Raw genomic sequence first — 23,711 nt, 5'->3', positions numbered from 1 at the left:
CACTAAAATGAACCTGATAAATTTTATAAGGGCAGCTGCGCTGACCTTCGGCCCTGTGCAATAATTAAACCTGAATAGAGAAACCGAAATTCTTACCTCAGTAAAACTGTATCACTATCTGCTCTTATTTTTCGGCACAGCTCCGTGCAATGCTGGCCCATGTTTAATTTTGATTCTTGGAGGGAATGCATGGGAAATATTATTTAACTTGAAATGAATCTTTTTGTTTAAAACAGTTACTTTAAAAGAAAATTATTATTGGGGCAATTCTCGAACAAATTAATAACAATTAACATATGTTGTTAGCTGAGCGCAATGCTGCTTCATTACCTTCGATAACAATATACCTCGTCCAGAACCGTGACCAGAGACCCATGTCGACGCCCGCCGACTCCTCACTCACAACTACTGACTGACTACTACTGCAGACAAGAGTGCAACTCGCAACCACTACTCGCTCTGCCGGCTCCACACACACTACTGTACTGTATTCGACTACTACTGTCGTCTCGCGCGGTCAAGCGCAGACTAGCAACGATAAAAAACTCTCTGGTCAGAGATGCTGTCATGCCTCGCCATCGCTGTTACAGAATACATACGCGACGTACGCGTTTCATGTTATGTGTGCCTCACTGCTTTTCTTTTTTAACTAATTTGTGCCTGATTTTATTCTGAGAAGCTCAGTAATGTATGTACATATTGTAAAAGTAATTCAAAAAGTACTTGAAGTGAAGTGAAGCGCAGATGGACAGCGAGAAACTCTTTAGCGCGCAGTCCCCACAATGATAGTAGTTGTGAATCTTTGAGTATGGACTCTAAAAAAAAAGACAATTGAGTTATTAAAAAAAAGAGGACTGTTCATCTGTATCCTGTGGAAAGAGGACGTGTTCTAAGGCCGTCGCTCAGAAAGTATTGTTACATTTAATGAAAATTGATATTTTAGTGATAAAACCGAGTAATGTATGTGTCAGAGTTGCCAAACATTTATGTATACAAATTTTCTGAAAGTGAAGAACAAAAATATCTTGGTTTTGGAAAAGGAGGTGAACTTCATTGTCGTCGCTGTCTATCAATCGACAGAATTGTAAGTGTTCGAAGTTCACTAAAATACAGGAAAGGAAATGCATTCTCCATAGTTTTCATTCAATAAGTAACAACCTCTCATAATTTCTTAATTACAGTAATTGGGTTATGTTCTTGTACAATCGTATGCTGCTGAACTACACTGACCAATTTTGATGTAGCAGGACGTGTAGTGTGAAAGAGTTTGTGTGCCAAGCAATCACCTTTTCTGACGTAAAGCAGATTGCTGTTTGATCTTATTTACTTGCAACAGTGGTTCCTTAGGCATTAAAAGCTACGAAAACTGGGGCTCAAAGCTATCCGCAATACGGCCAAGTAACTAACAGAGTCGTATTTTACACCTTAAAGAACAATAACTTCCTCCAAATTATAATACGTCACCAACTGGTGCAGAAGCTGATCATTCAAGGGTGCAGCAACCAAAATTCAGGTACCAGTTACGACTTAAAGTAAAAATCTCAACAACAAAAAATATCAATCTCTCTCTCTCTCTCTCTCTCTCTCTCTCTCCAAACACATCTATAAGTATTCATATTATTAAGATAAGTCATTTTATAGCCCAATGGTCCTGTCGACGGCCAGATGGCGAAACCTTTAGTTTCATCTTACCAGAAAGTTCTGGCTCGCCACTGTACATCTCTTTAAACGTCTAACACGCTAAAGTTAAAGAAAACTCAGTCACAGACTGCTGCCGACGCTGTTCCCTACCACATATCATCAGTGAATAGAATAGGAAGAGGTGAACATTATTCTGGCATAGTATGTGACCTCTGCCACAAACTATAGGTGGCTTACGGAGTACAAATGTACATGTCGTTACAAATCGTTACTGGAATGTAGTAGGGAGTTGAGGACATCATTGAAGAGTCCACGTTTAACTACAGATTAGGTTGTGTGTTTTTCAGGATTCCAAGGCTACATTCAGAGTGCTGTACTGCATGTTTTATTCCGCCCAGCAATGTGAAGGCGGACTTCGCTCTGAAAGGCGTCTGAGCATTTTGGTTTTTGTGTTTCAGCCCTGCCGGACTACGCTCTGCTCAGCATCATCCTAAGTTCAGCAGTCATAGTCCTAGCCGTGGCTTCCGTCATCACGTACAGGTATGTTACAAGCCAAAATTCGTGTTTGCCCCTCACGTGTCAGTAATACTCACAGTTTGCTTTTCTTCTTGTCATATTTAATTAACGCTTTATTTCTTTGTTAATGCCGGAAGAACTCAAGCGCCGATGAACGTAAGTAATATAACAACACTGTAACGAAAAGAATCGACGAATGCTTATCCCTCAAAAACTACCATCATTTCAAGCGAAAATGGCAGTTAGTATTGCGGCTCCGTACTTAATGTTGTTATGTTAAGGATAACTTTAGATAAGAGTGGGGTGGCATAGAGGTTAACGCTTCCAAAATTAAGGAGATTAAGTTACACGTAAGACAACGTACTCGTTCAAATGGTTCAAATGGCTCTGAGCACTATGGGACTTAACATCTATGGTCATCAGTCCCCTAGAACTTAGAACTACTTAAACCTAACTAACCTAAGGACATCACACAACACCCAGACGTCACGAGGCAGAGAAAATCCCTGACCCCGCCGGGAATCGAACCCGGGAACCCGTGCGCGGGAAGCGAGAAGGCTACCACACGACCACGAGCTGCGGACGCGATGTACTCGTATTTCCGTAAATAATTTAAGGCGAACGCTGTGATCTTTCTTTTGAAAAGAAAACAACTGGTTTCATCTTCCATAGCTGTTATGTTTAAGCCTATGGTATAATAAAATCATTGTCAACTGTACATTAAATCATCATTTTTCCCTTTAAGTTAAACATCACCGTATATAAATGACCCTTAAGTCAGAGACAGACTTAAATCAAGTTTCCAGCAAGACATATCTAATTAGTTTATGAAATTCTTATATTTAGTCCTCATTGTTTCTACAGTTTTGCTTTACTTTTCTCAGTACGAAAAATGGTTCAAATGGCTCTGAGTACTGTGGAACTTAACTTCTGAGGTCGTGGGTCCCCTAGAACTTAGAACTACTTAAACGTAACTAACCTAAGGACATCACAAACATACATGCCCGAGGCACGATTAGAACCTGCGTCCGTAGCGGTCGCGCGGTTCCAGACTGTAGCGCCTACAACCCCTTGGCCACTCCGGCCGGCTTCTCAGTACCACCATATTGAAAGCACTTACGTGTGATTAAATATAACGAGTGATGTTTGACTAGGGATGAAAACTGAACAAAACTAATTTGCTGCTTTTGCAACGACATATTAGTTTACTTCAATTTTTACGGTTGAATTTAATGTACGAGAGCTGTTTGGAAAGTAGTGTCAGTTTGTTCACGAAATGAAAAGCATTGTGAAAATTAAAAAAAAAATTATGTTCGCAACAATTAGCCACACCTTCCACCTACCACTCTAAATAGTTGCCGCTCTGACTCAGACATTTGTTGTGGTATTGTACATAGTTTTCAGTACCCTCGTCACACAAAGCAGCCGCCCGTGCTTCCCGCCAATTCCCTATGCTGGTCAGATTGCACTGTTTGGGACAAAATGTTGTCTTCGTAGCCAGCTATTCATGCGAGCAGAGATTTAGCTGTATTGTGGGTGATCAAACACTTCCCATCCAAAATGCTGTAGGAATGTCTTCATTGTCCCTGCAGAATGCGGCTGAAGAATGTCTTGTAGAAACAAACTCATGACATGCACGCGATGTGGGTTGCACAGCTTCAGACGAAATCTCTCACTAGATACACATACTTGGCGGGAGACACTGTTGTTTTAAGCATTTCTACGTGATCACTCTTCGCTGCGAACCGAAAATAGCGACAAGAAGCCATCGACAGGCACACTAAAGACACTGCCCAACACGTCTGTTCAAAGTTCCACCAGATTTTCACAGTAGTTTTCATTTCGCGCCTAATAGCACCTCACTTTCCGAATACTCATCTTATGTTAATCCATTCTGGTTAATGGCTCACGCAGAATATTCACATATATGCAGAGTGGTCCATTGATAGTGACAGGGCGAAATATCACACGAAAGAAGCATGTAATAGTCACAAACGTGTAAGTACGTGGTATCACGTAACATTACGCCAGTGCTGACGGTATTTGCTTCGTGATACATTACCCGTGTTAAAAAGGACCGTTTACCAATTGCGGGAAAGGTCGATATCGTGTTGATGTATGGCTATTGTGATCAAAATGCCCAACGGGCGTGTGCTATGTATGCTGCTCGGTATCCTGGACGACATCGTCCAAGTGTCCGGACCGTTAGCCGGATAGTTGAGTTATTTAAGGAAACAGGAAGTGTTCAGCCACATGTGAAACGTCAACCACGACCTGCAACAAATGATGAAGCCCAAGTAGATGTTTTAGCTGCTGTCGCACATCAGTAGCAGACAAATTTCCCGGGAATCGGTGTTGAGAATGCTACATCAACATCGATTGCACCAGTACCATATTTCTATGCACCAGGAATTCCATGGCGACGACTTTGAACGTCGTGTACAGTTCTGCCACTGGGCAGAAGAGGAATTACGGGAGGACGACAGATTTTTTGCACACGGTCTATTTAGCGTCATTCACCAACAGCGGTAACGTAAACCGGCATAATATGCACTATTGGGCAACGGAAAATCCACGATGGCTGCCACAAGTGGAACATCAGCGACCTTGGCGGGTTAATGTATGGTGTTACATTATAGGAGGAAGGATAATTGGCCCCCATTTTACCGACGGCAACTAATTGGTACAATGTATACTGATTTCCTACGTAATGTTCTACCGACGATACTACAAGATGTTTCACTGCAAGACAGAATGGCAATGTACTTCCAACATGATTGACGTCCCGCCCATAGCTCGCGTACGGTTGAAGCGGTATTGAATAGCATATTTCATGAAAGGTGGGTTGGTCGTCGAAACACCATACCATGACCCGTACGTTCACCGGATCTGACGTCCCCGCATTTCTTTCTGTGGGGAAAGTTGCAGGATATTTGCTATCGTGATCCACCGACAACGCCTGACAACGCATTGTCAATGCATGTGCAAACATAACGGTATTCGAAGTACTCGCTGTTGAGAGGAATGTCGTTACACGTACTGCCAAATGCATTGAGGTTGACGAACAAAAAAATGGTTCAAATGGATCTGAGCACTATGGGACTTAACTTTTGAGGTCATCAGTCGCCTAGAACTTAGAACTACTTAAACCTAACTAACCCAAGGACAACACACACATCCATGCCCGAGGCAGGATTCGAACCTGCGACCGTAGCGGTCGCGCGGTTCCAGTTGTAGCGCCTAGAACCGCTCGACCACTCTGGCCGGCTGACAAACATCATTTTCTGCATTTATTGCATTAATGTGGTATTTACAGGTAACCGCGCTGTAACAGTATGTGTTCTCAGAAATGATAAGTTCACAAAGGTATATTTATCACATTGGGACAACCGAAATAAAATGTTCAAATGTACCTACGTGCTGTATTTTAATTTAAAAAACCTACCTGTTACCAACTGTTCGTCTAAAATTGTGAGCCATATGTCTGTGACTATTACAGCGCCATCTATCACAAAGCGGAAAAAGTGGTCCAACTAAAACATTTGTATTTCTCTACGTATTACACGAATATGTAATAAAAATGGAGGTTCCTATTTAAAAAAAAAAAAAAACAAAGTTGGTAACCGTTTGACCTATAGCAGCGCATCTAGCGGGCCAACCATAGCGCCATCTCGTTTCCCCCTTCAAGCTAGACAAGTTTAGTTCTTTGTAGTTTTTTCGTTTGGTGGTCATTTCGTGAGATATTTGGCCCGGTTATGATCAGTGGACCACCCTGTATATGGGTTGAACTATTTCCAGAAGCTTGAGTTTCTTTGTAATATCATTTTGCGTTGATTTTGCAGTTAATAATCGTTTACCAACCTTCAGTCAGCCGACTGTAATGGGAAGTAATTTGAAACCCGCAGTATATGCATGACTCTAGATAGAAGCGGATGTGTCTATGTACGACATTTTATACTCATCACGTGTGGAGGTACTGATAGTTGTATAAAGGATCACCATTAGACACTTCTTTCAGTCCAAAGTCAGTACGCATTGTAACCAAGAGCGCCATTTTTGTTATTAACGTAGATACTTGTGTAATTTAGAACAGCAAGCAGCAAATTTCATCATCGATAGTCGATAATCTGAATGAAACTGGCAATGAAAGCTGGAAAGTAGAGCTGGTCCGATATAAACAGCTTTCATACCGTAACATAGCGTGCAGTATTGTTTCTGTGGCGTAATGAGATCACCATCGTTCTGACACGTTACAACCGTTTTGAAGTCGCTGTATGACAGAAATAGACAGAGTACCACTCCTATTAAAGAAAGAAAACAAACATATTAAAGCAGAGGACAGTGTCGCCATTGAGTTAAATCCAAAGTCAAACATCAAGAAAGTGAAACAGCCTATAAATACGTTTAAAGTATGAAGGTGTTTTTCAGATAGGCAACAAATCTGAACAACCGCAACTACGCCCATTTCATGATACCTAGCAACGTATTACAATAGCACTCTCTCAAACAAATAAGTACCTACATTACTATGCATGCGACTGTATGCGCCACCAATATGCTCGAAAGCGCCGTGAATAAAAATAGGATTTTTCATGAGCTCATGCTTCGGGTCTTTTTGGTGTTAGGAAGGAGCGGTCAATGTTCCCACCATACAAATCTGAACAACCGCAACTACGCCCATTTCATGATACCTAGCAACGTATTACAATAGCACTCTCTCAAACACATAAGCACCTACATTGCTATGCATGCGACTGTATGCGCCACCAATATGCTCGAAAGCGCCGCGAATAAAAATAGGATTTTTCATGATCTCATGCTTCGGGTCTTTTTGGTGTTAGGAAGGAGCGGTCAATGTTCCCACCATAAGGATCGTCTTACTATAATTGTCCTACTGTACAGGGTCAAAGTTTGAATACCACACACCTCCTCCAGCTTAGGCAAATGGAGCAAGCCTGTTGGCTCTGTTTGCATTAGATGTGGCGTACGATGCGCTTTAAGGATCTTATGGATGACCATTTATTTCATGGAAAATTCCTGGGAAAACCCATAAAAATGATTTTTTACCTTTTTTCGCCAACATCGCCGGATATCTTAATAACTAACACAAACAGCACAAATTTTAATGATATATTATGTAGCCATTTATCTAGAGGTGCTATCTTCCCACTTTCAAAAACATGGTTTTTGGGAACCAAAACCGAACCGCGGCTTCCAATACAGCAACGTACAACAAATAGCTGAAATTTTTACGACATATTCCTAAGATCCCGATCTCGAACAACCTTCTGAATTTGCTTAATACCTTTATCCGTTTCCGAGATTCTTCTGCACTTAAAATACGCACGTAAAATCCGGTGTGAGGCGAAAACGTAGTTTGTAATGTGACGTAGCACGGAGAAATACGACTTAAAGCATCTCCTTTTTAAAGTGGTCTAACAAGGAGAAATACGGTGTAAAGTGTCTTCGTTGTTATAAAAAACGTTCTGGGAACCGTATGTTGTTGCACTGAAGCATACGAAAAATTTTTGTGCTCATGAAGTACGGACTGATTTGTAAAACTAGTTGAGTGTCATTTCAATTTCGCATAAATAAACTATCAGAGTTTTACTGACAAAGTTCTTTTCATACGGGTGACATGCCATACTGCAGCAGGGAACTAGTGGAAAAATGCTGCTGTCGGAGCACAAAAAGAGCTAGTATGCTCCTGCTTAAAAGACTCAGACGGAATAGTGGAGTATTGGCTGCCTCGTTTGACCATCTTCTACCCCTTTAATAATTTCCCAGAAAGTTTGACATGTGAACATATTCGCGCTATTTGTGCTGACAGAGGACAGAGTGGTAGTCAGAAAGTGACGAAAAAATAATAAACACTGAAAGATAGTAGCCAGTGGTAGAGGTATAGATAGAGCGATAGAGCGTGTGAGAGAAAGAGATTGACACAGTGGCAGTGGAACATAGCTGACAATGACAGAATAGTGCTAGGAAAAGAGTGAACGAAGCTGTGCCAGTGGCAGAGAAATAAAGAGAGCGAGAAAGTGGAAGTGTGTGAGAGTCAGTGATAACGAGAGTGACAGAGAGTGTAGGAAAGTGACAATTAAGAAGAGAGAGATAGTGACTGAGAGAAGAGACAACAGCAATGAGAAGGAATGAATGAGATAGCAGCAGAATGAGAGAGCAAGAGGGAGACAGTGACACTGAGGGGACTCACTAGTAGTAGGACAGAACGAAGGAGAGTGTTGCTGCGAGACAGGCTAATGACAGTTACAGAGACACAAAAATATATTGAGTTAGGCTGAATTAATGAGAGAATGGGCAAGTGGGTATGAGCGACTTACAGCGGTGGAGTAGTGGGTGTGAGCGCATTACAGTTATGGGGCTGATGGGAGTGAAAGGTTAAAAAGAATGCAAATTTGACCGCATGTCAAAAATTTTGGAAACATTTTCGAAGATACTGGCGAAAATAGAATGAGGAAGCTGGTATCCCGTATTTCAGAGTCTTTTGAACAGGAGCATATTCGACTTCTTTTTTCCTCCGATAGGAGCATTTTCCGCTCGTTTTATCTGCTTGAGAAATGCACTCTAAATCATTCATATTTCATCGACGCTGAAAGAAAAAGCGACAGCTGTAGGAGAAAATCATATCGCCGCTTTGTCATACCGGTATTGCAGGTTTAATTAAGGTGAAATGTTAAATAAATGAAACACTTTTTTCTTGATGTAGTCATAGTGTTTGATTTCCAGACACGTTTCGCTTTGACATTAAACACAGCTTCAGTGGATTTTACTGAAACACACTACTGGCCATCAAAATTGCTACACCACGAAGATGACGTGCTACATACGGAAAATTTAACCGACAGGAAGATGATGCTGTGATATGGAAATGATTAGCTTTTCAGAGCATTCACACAAGGTTGGCGCCGGTGGCGACACCTACAACGTGCTGACATGAGGAAAGTTTCCAACCGACTTCTCATACACAAACAGCAGTTTACCGGCGTTTCCTGGTGAAAAGTTGTTGTGATGCCTCGTGTAAGGAGGAGAATTGCGTACCAACACGTTTCCTACTCTGATAAAGGTCGGATTGTAGCCTATCGCGATTGTGGTTTGTCGTATCGCGACATTGCTGCTCGCTTTGGTCGAGATCCAATGACTGTTAGCACAATATGGAATCGGTGGGTTTAGGAAGGTAAAATGAAACGCCGTGCTGGATCCCAACGGCCTCATATCACTAGCAGTCGAGATGACAGGCATCTTATCAGCATGGTTGTAACGGATCGTACAGCCACGTCTCGATCCCTGAGACAACAGATGAGGACGTTTGCAAGACAACAACCATGTGCACGAACTGTTCTATGACGTTTGCAGCAGCATGGACTATCAGGTCGGAGACCATGGATGCGGTTACTCTTGACGCTGCATCACAGACAGGAGCGCCTGCGATGGTGTACTCAACGACGAACCTGGGTGCACGACTGGCAAAACGTCACTATTTCGGATGAATCCAGGTTCTGTTTACAGCATCACGATGGTCGAATCCGTGTTTGGCGACATCGCGGTGAACGCACATTGGAAGCGTGTATTCGCCATAGCCATACTGGCGTAACACCCGGCGTGATGGGATAGGGCGTGTAACCTCTCCCTCACTTATCGACCTTAATGACAGTGAAAAATTAAACCGCGTGTACCTAATGGAAATTTGGGAAAAGCAATCGTCACCGAAGTTAATCTGTCGGTAAAGAGGGAGGAAAGGGTTACATCTAAATGAAAGGAAAAATGCAAATTAAACTGGTGGAAATTAATTTTGAAAAGGGGTAAAGTTAATAAAGAAAGTAAATGTGCGGCCATTACGTTAACAACTAACTAGCAGTAATTAGATATTTGAGATTTGGGGGAAATTACGGTCGCCAGTCCTAAGGACAATTACTATAGTAACTGAAAAAGAAAGGTTATTACAAATATAATTAGCACTAGAAGCGTGGCAACTGAAGGTTGACACGTGTAGTGTGAAAACTGAAAGTTTGTCAGAAGTAATAAATTTCGCTACACTCTGACTTATCTTAGCAAAAGAATTAATAAAACCGGAAAATCGAAAGTTAATTTAGTGAATGAAGTTAATAGTGAGCTTTCTTTCTGAAGCACATCGAAATTCAGTAAAATACAGTTAGTCTTGGACTAACTCAACAATCATTTCAAAAGCTACTGGAATCTACGCAATTTAGAAATAAGAGATTTAACTTTGAACTTGAATTAAATGATTCTGAACAATTAACAATTGTAAAATTTAGTGCGTACCAAGCTGAGCTGCTGTCACAGGTAAGCTAAAATATGCTAACAAAACTCGCACTCTTAATTTGTGTTTGTGTAAACTAAATATTGTAGCCACCTATGAATACTTTAACTGAACTTTGAAATTAAAGCAGTGAAATCGAATTATATTACTTTAATGCTGGCGTTTGAATTTCAACGACACTCGGGTTCATTTCAGAAAAGGAAGGGACTCTGCTTGGCAATGCAGTTGGGACAATGAGCAACAAAGGTTCATGCTAAGTTGCTGTAATTTTACGATGCAACAATTTTAAAAGTTTGAAAAGCTGAGGTCTGCCATACAGTTCTAAAAAATTACGTGCTTCCAGTCTTCCTTGTTGGTTGATTGAAGGTTTGAAGCCGTCGATCGAGGAGGTGGCGACAGTCACTCATTGTCGGCCGTCGCTGTTTCAGAAGCTGGATGTTGGCGCGCCTTCTTCTCGACACGGTCCTAATGCTTCCCGTCCGCGACACCATGTCAGAAACTATCATCGCAAGTCGAGCGCAATTACATTGTGCCAAACCATGAAAGCGCGCCAAATCGCGGGAGCTTCACACAACACACCTGCTCGACTGCACCACCCCAGCCAGACCACTCTGCTCAGCCCGCGCTCCATGCGACAGAGTTAACACTACCAAAGATCATAAACACTTTCGTTCTCCACACGACCTATCGATGTATTCGTTCGATAGTATAGTTTTCCCTAGGCCAGACCCAGCGTATAAATACAAATAATATTCACAAAACAAACCAATTATACATCGACATAAATGCATATATATATATATATATATATATATACAAATAGTAAAACAATTACAATATACAATATACAGAAATGTTATATCTTCAGGTAACAAAATAAGGAAAAAAATTTGCAGTGCAATAGATGGAAATAGGAGGATATGCATTTCCGGCGTTACAGGCGCCATTGTTTACACATTTCGGTCACATCTTGTTCGCATTGACGGCACTTTGAACAGTGGACGATACATTTTAGATGTATTACGACCCGTGGCTCTACCCTTCATTCGATCCCTGCGAAACCCTACATTTCAGCAGGATAACGCACGACCGCATGTTGCAGGTCTTGTACGGGCCTTTCTGGATATAGAAAATGTTCGACTGCTGACCTGGTCAGCAGATTCTCCAGATCTGTCACCAATTGAAAACGTCTGGTCAATTATGGCCGCGCAACTGGCTCGTCTCAATACGCCAGTCACTACTCTTGATGAACTGTGGTATCGTGTTGAAGCCGCATGGGCAGCTGTACCTGTACACCCCATCCAAGCTCTGTTTGACTCAATGCCCAGGCGTATCAAGGCCGTTATTACGGCCAGAGGTTGTTGTTCTGGGTACTGATTTCTCAGGATCTATGCACCCAAATTGCGTGAAAATGTAATCACGTGTCATTTCTAGTACTATATATTTGTCAAATTTATACCCGTTTATCATTTGCATTTCTTCTTGGTGTAGCAATTTTAATGGCCAGTAGTGTAAAATATTTCTTTACTTGACTTAGGACCTGAAATTGTTCTCTCCGTAATATTAACATAAATATGAACTACTTACAGTTACTTTTTGCTACCCTATCCCTGCCTTTCTTCACATGTGGCAATAGATTAAGAAATACACTTCCACCACATTGAAGGATCTTTGGCGAATATTCGCGCGGAATTTTTGTTTTATTTTTTCCCCATTTAGTTTTTCGTGTAATATATGCTATGTAATATTTCATTGGTGGTAATATGCACTTGTTATCTTAGCTAGTATTAATATCAGTAATAATGACACGTTAATGATATGCAAATTAGTGTCAGTAGACTACAGCTTGTGCTCTGTGTTCGACTTGCCGGTATATGAGATTAAAATATTATTGTTATCTGGCCCTGTAGTTAGGAGGTGTACATCGGAATTCATCGGTTACGATGGAGCAAGGAATAAATGAAACGGATGAGAGGCTTTCTCTTATGACTTATAATTACGCCTGGCACGTTTGCATACTTCACCGCAAGTTGGTGACAGAGACTAGCAGAAATAACATGATCACCAGTTCTAGTTTCTGATGCGTCTTCCTGGTTGGATGCTGATCGATGAAACGTTTTCACTCGTTCAGAGTTGCGTTGGACATGTTCAGAGGTACGAAACCAAGTGCAAAACGCCAGGACAGAAAAAATTTCATGCCCCACCGACCATACAACCCGGAAGATACAGCATAAACTACGAGAAGCGTACGTGAAGCCTTCCGCTGTGTGATAGCCACCCGTCTGTTTATCGAGCGCAGCCCCTTGGGTACCTGTGATTCGCAGCAGGGCAATGCCCAGCTCGTCGGAGCCGAATTGTGTTCGAGTGGCAGAACACACATTCGAGGGAAATGAGGATAATTGTCTGACTTCCGAGAATTCCAGTCCCTGACATGTCCAACATACACTCGCCGCTCTCTAGCGGGCTACGCGCATCCTGTGATCTATTCAGATGGCCTTCCCTGGAAAATGGACAGCTTATGTTGTTATACACCCTTAAGGGATGGCAATATCAATTAAATATTCGATTATCACGCAGAATTATGTAAGATAATCCACTGAAGCTAGAGATGAATGAAAACTCTGTAGCAATTTATGACTGTACAAAATTTAAATATTAGTTTTGTGCTTTTTCGAGAATCATCGAAAGATCAGAATAATACACTACCTGATAGAAAGTGTTCCGGCATCCCTATGTCATGGGGAATTCGCCAATGGATGTCACTAGGGGTAGACCCGCCCGTACAGAAAGAGGCGGGGAGTTGTGTGTTGTCAGTAGAGAAACAAAATGGGTTGGTGAGGAGATCTCATTGATTTCGAACGTGGTCTATGGATTGGATGTCACCTGAGCAAAAAATCTGGCAGGGACACTTCAACTCACATGCGAAAGCAAAGAGAGCATCACTGCAAATTTAAACACAGGCAACACCTCTCAGACAAACAGAAGCGTTCAGTGAATTCGAGAGTAAAATTCTATGTACCAACTTGACAGAAAATCCTAGGAAGTTCTGGTCTTACGTTAAATCAGTAAGTGGATCGAAGTAGCATATCCACACACTCTGGGATGATGATGGCATTGAAACAGAGGATGACAGGCGTAAAGCTGAAATAGTAAACACATTTTTCCAAAGCTGTTTCACAGAGGAAGACCGCACTGCAGTTCCTTCTCTAAATCCTCGCACGAACGAAAAAATCACTGACATTGAAGTAAGTGTCCAAGGAATAGAAAAGCAACTGAAATCACTCAACAGAGGATAGTCCACTGGACCTGACGGGATACCAATTCGATTCTAAACAGAGTACGCGAAAGAACTTGTCCCCCTTCTAACAGCAATGTACCGCAAGTCTCTAGAGGAACGGAAGGTTCCAAATGATTGGAAAAGAGCACAGGTAGTTCCAGTTTTCAAGAAGGGTCGTCGAGCGGATGCACAAAACTATAGGCCTATATCTCTGACATATATCTGTTGTAGAATTTTAGACCATGTTTGTTGCTGGCGTATCATGTCATTTCTGGAAACCCAGAATCTATTCTGTAGGAATCAACATGGATTCCGGAAACAGCGATCGTGTGAGACCCAACTCGCTTTATTTGTTCATGAGACCCAGAAAATATTAGATACAGGCTCCCAGGTAGATACCATTTTCCTTGAGTTCCGGAAGGCGTTCGATACAGTTCCGCACTGTCGCCTGATAAACAAAGTAAGAGCCTACGGAATATCAGACCAGCTGTGTGGCTAGATTGAAGAGTTTTAGCAAACAGAACACAGCATGTTGTTTTCAATGGAGAGACGTCTACAGACGTCAAAGTAACCTCTGGCGTGCCACAGGGGTGTGTTATGGGAGCATTGCTTTTCACAATATATATAAATGACCTAGTAGATAGCTCGGAAGTTCCATGCGGCTTTTTGCGGATGATGCTGCAGTATACAGAGAAGTTGCAGCATTAGAAAATTGCAGCGAAATGCATGAAGAACTGCAGCGGATAGGCACTTGGTCCAGGGAGTGGCAACTGACCCATAACACAGACAAATGTAATGTATTGCGAATACATAGAAAGAAGGCTCCTTTGTTGTATGATTATATGATAGCAGAACAAACACTGGTAGCAGTTACTTCTGTAAAATATCTGGGAGTATGCGTACGGAACGACTTGAAGTGGAATGATCATGTAAAATTAATTGTTGGTAAGGCGGGTGCCAGGTTGAGATTCATTGGGAGAGTTCTTAGAAAATGTAGTCCATCAACAAAGGAGGTGGCTTACAAAACACTCGTTCGACCTATACTTGAGTATTGCGCATCAGTGTGGGATCCGTACCAGATCGGTTTGACGGAGGAGATAGAGAAGATCCAAAGAAGAGCGGCGCGTTTCGTCACAGGGTTATTTGGTAACCGTGATAGCGTTACGGAGATGTTTAACAAACTCAAGTGGCAGACTCGGCAAGAGAGGCGCTCTGCATCGCGGTGTAACTTGCTCGCCAGGTTTCGAGAGGGTGCGTTTCTGGATGAGGTATCGAATATATTGCTTCCCCCTACTTATACCTCCCGAGGAGATCACGAATGTAAAATTAGAGAGATTAGAGCGCGCACGGAGGCTTTCAGACAGTCGTTCTTCCCGCGAACCATACGCGACTGGAACAGGAAAGGGAGGTAATGACAGTGGCACGTAAAGTGCCCTCCGCCACACACCGTTGGGTGGCTTTCGGACGATAAATGTAGATGGAGACGTAGAAGAGGAAACGCGAAGGAACAACCACGACTAAATCAAGACCAGGCAGGCTCCAGGAACTGACGGGCAGGGATCGTCGAGCATTGCTGTCAGGATGATTGTAAAAAATCGCGTTAGATTAGCGGAAGAAATCGCTCGTGAGTTCCAAAGCTCTGCCAGCAGTCCAGCTGGCACAATTACTGTGCTTACGCAGTAAAAAAGAATGGGGTACAATGGTCGAAGAGCTCTCCCTAACCCACGGATTTCTGCAGTCGCATTTCTGCGATGCTTGAGGTCGTGCAAACAGTAGCGCCATTGGACAGTGTACGACTGGAAAACAGTGATCTGGAGTGTTGAATCACGCTATACCGTGTGGAAATCCGACGGAATGCTTTGGGTTTCGTGAATGCCTGGAGAACGTTACCTGGAATCATTTATAGCGCCAAGAGTGAAGTGCGCGGGTGTTAGGTATGGGGGTATTTTTCGTGGTTGTATTGTGGACATTTTATTGCGTTTAAGAAAGCTTTAAAAGTGGAAGCATGGGAACACTTTCTACAGAATTGTCTTGTGTACAGTAGAGTAGCGTTTCGGCAACGATGATTGTTTATGTCGATATGACAGCACACCCTGTCATTAAGTAGCGTCTGGGAGGCAATGGTTTGTGGACAGTAACATTCATGAAATGGGCTGGTATGCCCAGAATCTACCTGAACGAAATGGGACAGATATGGGATGGGTCAGAGCGTCGAGTTCGCTCCATACACCAGCGTGTAGCCTCATTGCCTTTCTTGGTTTCGTCTGCCATTCTTCCTCAGACATTCACACATTTCGTTGAAAGTCTGCCCAGTAGAGTTCAAGCTGTCGTGGAGGCGAGGGTGAACACACGTCTTGTTAATGTCGAATATAAGTATCTGGATAGTCTATAATGATGTTCTAAAGGTGTAGGAGCGTTTTTCCGTGGTTTTTGCTAATCGATACACAGAGCCATTAGTAAGTTAAAAATGATAGTCAGGTGGCTGTTCCCTTTGAAGCTATGTCTTTGTAAGCGGATTGCCGGCCGGAGTGGCCGAGCGGTTAAAGGCGCTACAGTCTGGACCGCACGACCGCTACGGTCGCAGGTTCGAATCCTGCCTCGGGCATGGATGTGTGTGATGTCCTTAGGTTAGTTAGGTTTAAGTAGTTCTACGTTCTAGGGGACTTATGACCACAGTAGTTGAGTCCCATAGTGCTCAGAGCCATTTGAACCATTTTTTTGTAAGCGGATCATCTGACTTCTCACGTAGGGATACGCCGGCAAGAGGAAACTGGTGGCAATAATTCGCCATAAGCTGACAGCCTAACATGGTTCTTTAAAATTTGTCACCGCGACCTAGTTAATTTTGCCACAAAAAATGTCACATTGGTCAGTCGACCGTTTTTCTCGGTGGACGTAGGGTATAGAAATGGAAGTGACAAGAGCTGTCGCTTTCAGTGTTCAGGTTGTGTCCGAGGGAATAAACTACACTTTCACTCTCTGTATAGTCAGCCACCAGATCACACAAACTTGAAATTTTGGTGACATATCTGTAGCAATTTTACTTGAGCACTAAACCTGAAAAGGTTAACGATGACTACCGCTTTTCAACGAGAAATCTTTTTAATCATCTTATTGCTCGCTAGTCGTGCCAATGCGTTTAGATAAACTAACAGTGATAGCTCGATACTACAATCGTCACCGATTGACGAGGTCATCCATGTCGCTCCTTAGGTAATGCAGAATATTTTGGCGCAGTTATTTTATTAGTTGACGGTATATCTCTAGCTGGCCGTATAATCTAGCGTCATTTGTACCCACCACTTAACCGAGCAACGGCTCCCGGATTTATTCCATGTATTTGTTGTACTAATAAACCACTCTGGCATCTATTTCAGAGCGATTACTTTTGTCAAAAATGTTTACGTAATGGAAGATTTCAGTATTTATATTCATTGTACAACTTTCGAACTACTGAAAGAGCCCTAGACGACGAGTTTCGTACCTCGCTATAATGCGTTCCGTCGGTGACTGGGGTTACGTTGGCCGAAGTTTGTAAAGCGTTAGTCAGTTTTTGTTCTGTAAAAGAGATGCACAGCTCATGCTCTGTTTCATCGTTATGAAAGCAATGTCTTCGTTGCAGGTCGAAGCTGGTGCAGCTGCGACCAAGAACAGTTCTGACAAATGTATTTGTTTTTCGATGAATCTTGTGTTTTATTTTGCTCTGTTACAGCATCTGATGTTTTGCCAGCCCTCTCACGTGTTAACATCTTTTCGTATCGACTTACGGTATTGACTCCGTCATCGCCTCTTGTGCTCCTTGAAAGATTTTTTTGTTTCCGTTGTCCTGCAATGTAATGATTTTCTAAAATTATGTCTTTCTATATTGCGATAGAGCTAACCGCTTCCTTGCTAAGGCCTTGGAGCGCTATATTTTGCATTAGACGAATGACAGTCGGTCTTTATTGTTGCTTACTAGAGGAGGGATAATTCTATTACCTGCTTGTTCGATTACTGAGACCAATTTTCCATACCCACCAATTGTTTTGGGAATATTGAAATTTTAGTTTACTTCATACATTATTTAAGGTGATCAACTGCCTGGCGGGGACTTAGTTACCCCTCCGGCAGCCAGAGGGCAGTGGCGCTGGTGGAAGGTTAGATTACCCCTCCTCTGCCAGGCCTTCGTTTATGCGGAAATCTAGAGTTGGATGCGCTTATTTATTGCACGACACAATGTAGTGTAATGAGTGTAATTGTTTCACGTTAAATACAAGTATTCTGTTGGCCAAAAAGTATTCATGTATGATTCATATATGCGTACGGAATCCGCGCGTGCTGTAAGGAAATTATTTCAAGAGGAATTTACTGATGTTCCAGTTCGTTATCGGAGGATAAATCATCGATTTATAAATATATTTCGAGAGACGGGAAGCATTATTGACAGATAAAATAGAGGATCATGTACAGTTCTCACAGAAGAATGTCTAGATAACATTGGGTATTCTCTGGGAAGGTCACGTAGAAAATCAGTTCCATGTTTTTCTCAGCAAGTGGGAATTTCGTATAGCTCTTCAAACCGCTGCACACTTACTGAAGGTACGTCCCTATAAAATAACTGCAGCTGAAGTAGTTAAACAGGACGACCCTGCAAAACGGTTACGCTTTTGTGAACGTAGTTTCAATAGAGTCATGACGGAGAAATTGACCCTAACCTGATTTCCTCTTTGGATGAATCATAGTTCCACCTAAGTGAATACATTACTTCACCAAATAACCGTAAGTGGCATTTTAAAAAGCCTAACATAATACACAAGGCACACCTGCATGATAAAAAGTTAGGGGGGTGATGCACTACTGGCGGGGAGAGAGAGAGAGGGACGAATAATAACAGTGTGAGGCACGTAGAAATCATTTTATGGTCTTCTATTGGACAATTAACTGAAAGAGATAGTTCTGTCACGGCCTTTTAGCAGGACTCTGCGACGGTACAAACGACCAACTTCCGATCACAGAAAATTTGTGACGTGTTTCAAAATAAGTTATCCCTAGCAGCATATGATCTCCTCATTTTCCCAACGTAAACACCTACAATTTTTATCTCTAGGGGGCATTAAAAGAGAAAGAGTACAAATCAATCTCAGACGCGTTAGATGAACTTGAAATTTTTAAGTGTTTCTGTTACGCGCGTTAGAAATAAACGACTCGACGACACTTACTGTATTAAATGCAGACCTCCTGTTGTTCGAGACGCAGGCACAGCAGCTGGCCTTGCCGGCCGGGTGCACGCCACAAAAGCGGTTGCGTTGACGATTGATCACCCTTCAGTTTGCTTTTCTTATGTCCATTTAGCTGTGTGTCGTACTCGAACTTCATAGGTATAGGATAATGATCCTATCCTAAAATATCCTGGAGTGCTTGCCACGTATTCATTGCTGTAATGTTAGGTTAGCATAGGAACCATGTTTGGGGAGCCGTCATTCATAACAGTCAGCGACTTATTATCAAAAACACAACGACCGATTCGCTCATTCTGTTATTATACGTGCAATCTCAATTAAGCATTATAGTCTCCGAATAATACGAGGTGCATTCAAGTTCTAAGGCCTCCGATTGTTTTTCTAATTAACTACTCACCCGAAATAGATGAAACTGGCGTTACTTCTCGACGTAATCGCCCTGCAGACGTACACATTTTTCACAACGCTGACGCCATGATTCCATGGCAGCGGTGAAGGCTTCTTTAGGAGTCTGTTTTGACCACTGGAAAATCGCTGAGGCAATAGCACCACGGCTGGTGAATGTGCGGCCACGGAGAGTGTCTTTCATTGTTGGAAAAAGCCAAAAGTCACTAGGAGCCAGGTCAGGTGAGTAGGGAGCATGAGGAATCACTTCAAAGATGTTATCACGAAGAAACTGTTGCGTAACGTTAGCTCGATGTGCGGGTGCGTTGTCTTGGTGAAACAGCACACGCGCAGCCCTTCCCGGACGTTTTTGTTGCAGTGCAGGAAGGAATTTGTTCTTCAAAACATTTTCGTAGGATGCACCTGTTACCGTAGTGCCCTTTGGAACGCAATGTGTAAGAATTACGCCCTCGCTGTCCAAGAACATGGACACCATAATTTCTTTCAGCACTGGCGGTTACCCGAAATTTTTTTTGTGGCGGCGAATCTGTATGCTTCCATTCAGCTGACTGGCGCTTTGTTTCTGAATTGAAAAATGGCATCCACATCTCATCCGTTGTCACAACCGACGAAAAGAAAGTCCCATTCATGCTGTCGTTGCGTGTCAACATTGCTTGGCAACGTGCCACACGGGCAGCCGTGTGGTCGTCCGTCAGCATTCGTGGCACCCACCTGGATGACACTTTTCGCATTTTCAGATCGTCATGCAGGATTGTGTACACAGAACCCACAGAAATGCCAACTCTGGAGGCGATCTGTTCAACAGTCATTCGGCGATCCCCCAAAACAATTCTCTCCACTTTCTCTATCATGTCGTCAGACCGGCTTGTGCGAGCCCGAGGTTGTTTCGGTTTGTTGTCACACGATGTTCTGCCTTCATTAAACTGTCGCACCTACGAACGCACTTTCGACACATCCATAACTCCATCACCACACGTCTCCTTCAACTGTCGATGAATTTCAATTGGTTTCACACCACGCAAATTCAGAAAACGAATGATTGCACGCTGTTCAAGTAAGGAAAACGCCGTAATCTTAAGTATTTAAAACAGTTCTCATTCTCGCCGCTGGCGGTAAAATTCCATCTGCCGTACGGTGCTGCCATCTCTGGGACGTATTGACAATGAACGCGGCCTCATTTTAAAACAATGCGCATGTTTCTATCTGTTTCCAGTCCGGAGAAAAAAAATCGGAGGCCTTAGAACTTGAATGCACCTCGTATACACGCTGGTTCCATTTGTTGATTCAGTTCCTGCCACTAAACTTCTTTTCCAAGAGTTCATGGCGGAATGTACAACGAGACAAAAGAAATTATCATATTCCATATTTCAGTCGGGTAGCCACAACTGGAATGGCAGGTTTTACAATTTTAAGGCTATACCGTGCTGGACTATACTTGTCTATTACCAGATTTGCTACTTTTTCTCCTCTTCCTCGGTCAGCTCTGTATGTAGTATAGCTTTCAACAAAAAGTTGTTTATTCAGCTACAGCTATTTTTTCGATATTTCTGCACCCTTTATGCAACTGTGATGTGGCTGTCCGACTTATCTGATTTGTAATAACAGGGCAACTGTTCAACTATAAAATGTTAAACTTCATAACTTGGTATTGATAGGTTATTAATCGATGATGTCCGCATTTTTCCTTCACTTCGTATTTATTATACGCAATTAAGTACCAAGATGCACAGTTTTTCTGACAGAATGTCATTGAAGCCCTTAAGAGCTTCTCTCTACGGCTGTAATTCCGGAGAGCGTTTGTTTGGTGTGGATAACTACAGCCTGTGTAACTCCTTCGTTTGAAATTCATACGTGAGTTCTCTGCCTGTAATTCAGTGAGGGGCTTAAGCATTGGTTGACACATATCATACGTATTATATACTGTTTGACTTTGAGGGCCTCTGTAATCCTTTTTGTCTCCGGTGCAGCTCTTGGCGGAGGAAGGGGGTAAGAAGGATACAGCTCCTTCTCACATTGCCGTAAGTCGATTTCCCTGAGTATGAGGTACAATAATTTGGCATACGTTGGGAGAGACTGAACATCCTCACAATACGTTCCATTGCATTGATAATTCTCAGCCGCTTTAAATCTCTACTTGATTTGAGCTGCTTCTTCATCAACTCGCTTGCTGACTAGAAACTCTTTACATCTTTTGTTCATGAACGTCGGCCGAAGAACCCGAGACAGAAGCCAATAGGCAGTTTGTCAACAAGTGGCCACGAAAGCCTTAACAATTTTGTATTGGAAACATTGTTTCATTCTGGTTCGTACGGAATAACAGCATAGCATGTGTTATGAATGTAAACACGCTGAGTAACGATTTGAGAGTCAAAAATGGTTCAAATGCCTCTGAGCACTATGCGACTTAAATTCTGAGGTCATTAGTCGCCTAGAACTTAGAACTACTTAAACCTAACTAACCTAAGGACATCACACACATCCATGCCCGAGGCAGGATTCGAACATGCGACAGTAGCAGTCGCTCGGTTCCGGACTGAATACATTTTTGAATAGGATATCGGATGAATGAGAGTAGTGTCTTTTATATTTATTTGTGCCACATGTTTTTTTGGACAAGGAGTTTTCGTATTGCTATAAAAATCGGCGCTACTTAATTTACGACACCACATTCGTGTTTCTTCGGTTTCCTAGGGACCCTGCAAGGTATGAAAGGGTATATTACAGCATAGCAGGTACAGTACGATTCTCCTGTAATCTACACGTATTTACTGAAGGATATTGTTTTTCACTAAGAATAAAAAAATGGCTTGTAAATAGACGTCTCGCAGATTCACGTCGTATATACACTCAGCGACGTGAAGTTTTTCTCACAAAGTTTACAGTAAAATCAATGACCATGGAACGTTTGAAACTTTTATGGAATGGTGTACATACATTATTTAGCGTACCAAACAAACCACCACAGCCGTTGCTGAAGGCAAAACCAGACCGACACAATAATTAAACGTGAAAGCATTAAAATTGCTTTTCAACACAGAAGGCATCAATTCCTCAACTGTTGCTACATCTGTGTCATAAACGCTACAACCATTACACTTTCGCTTTTTAAGCAGCAGAAATACACACTGTTCATGCGTGAACCACACTACTGCCCATTAAAATTGCTACACCAAGAAGAAATGCAGATGATAAACGGGTCTTCATTGGAAAAACATATATTATACTACAACTGACACGTGATTACGTTTTCACGCAGTTTGGGTGTGTAGATCCTGAGAAACCAGTACCCAGAACAACCACCTGTGGCCGCAATAACGTCCTTGATGCGCCTGGGCATTGAGTCAAACAGAGCTTGGATGGCGTGCACAGGTACAGCTGCCCATGCAGCTTCAACACGATACCACAGTTCATCAAGAGTAGTGACTGGCGTATTGTGACGAGCCATTTGCTCGACTACCATTGACCAGACGTTTTCAATTGGTGAGAGATCTGGAGAATGTGCTGGCCAGGGCAGAAGTCGAACATTTTCTGTATCCAGAAAGGCCCGTACAGGACCTGCAACATGCACTCGTGCATTATCCTGCTGACATGTAGGGTTACGCCGCAATCGAATGAAGGGTAGAGCCACGGGTCGTAATACACCTGAAATGTAACGTCCGCTGTTCAAAGCGCCGTCAGTGCGAACAAGAGATGACCGAGACATGTAACCAATGGCAACCCATACCATAACGCCGGGTGATACGCAAGTATGGCGATGACAAATACACGCTTCCAATGTGCGTTCACCGCGATGTCGCCAAACACGGATGCGACCATCATGATGCTGTAAACAGAACCTGGATTCATCCGAGAAAGTGACGTTTTGCCATTCGTGCAACCAGGTTCGTCGTTGAGTACACCATCGCAGGCGCTCCTGTCTGTGATTCAGCGTCAAGGGTAACCGCAGCCATGATCTCCGAGCTGATGGTCCATGCTGCTGTAAACGTCATCGAACTGTTCGTGCAGATGGTTGTTGTCTTGCAAACGTCCCCATCTTTTGACTCAGGGATCGAGACGCGGCTGCACGATCCGTTACAGCCATGCGGATAAGATGCCTGTCATCTCGACTGCTAGTGATACGAGGCCGTTGGGATCCAGCACGGCGTTCCGTATTACCCTGCTGAACCCACCGATTGCATATTCTGCTAACAGTCATTGGATCTCGACCAACACGAGCAGAAATGTCGCAATACGATAAACCGCAATCGCGATAGGCTACAATCCGACCTTTATCAAAGTCGGAAACGTGACGGTACGCATTTCTCCCCCTTACACGAGGCATCACAACAACGTTTCACCAGGCAACGCCGGTCAACTG

General features: G+C 42.8%; 1 protein-coding gene across 1 annotated transcript in view; it reads left to right on the top strand.

Moving 5' to 3' along the window:
• LOC126188367 (atrial natriuretic peptide receptor 1-like) overlaps window positions 1-23,711 on the top strand; it is a 362,237-nt gene that overhangs the window by 107,155 nt on the left and 231,371 nt on the right. Inside the window, exon 6 of the mRNA XM_049929966.1 lies at window positions 2,100-2,181. Within this exon, the coding sequence (XP_049785923.1) occupies window positions 2,100-2,181 (82 nt within the window). The remainder of the gene's footprint in view (window positions 1-2,099; window positions 2,182-23,711) is intronic.

The sequence above is a fragment of the Schistocerca cancellata genome, chromosome 5 (assembly GCF_023864275.1).
Source record: "Schistocerca cancellata isolate TAMUIC-IGC-003103 chromosome 5, iqSchCanc2.1, whole genome shotgun sequence".
Lineage (NCBI taxonomy): Eukaryota > Metazoa > Arthropoda > Insecta > Orthoptera > Acrididae > Schistocerca > Schistocerca cancellata.
Note: the sequence above shows the minus strand (reverse complement) of the source record. Positions and strands in the feature narration are given on the sequence as shown.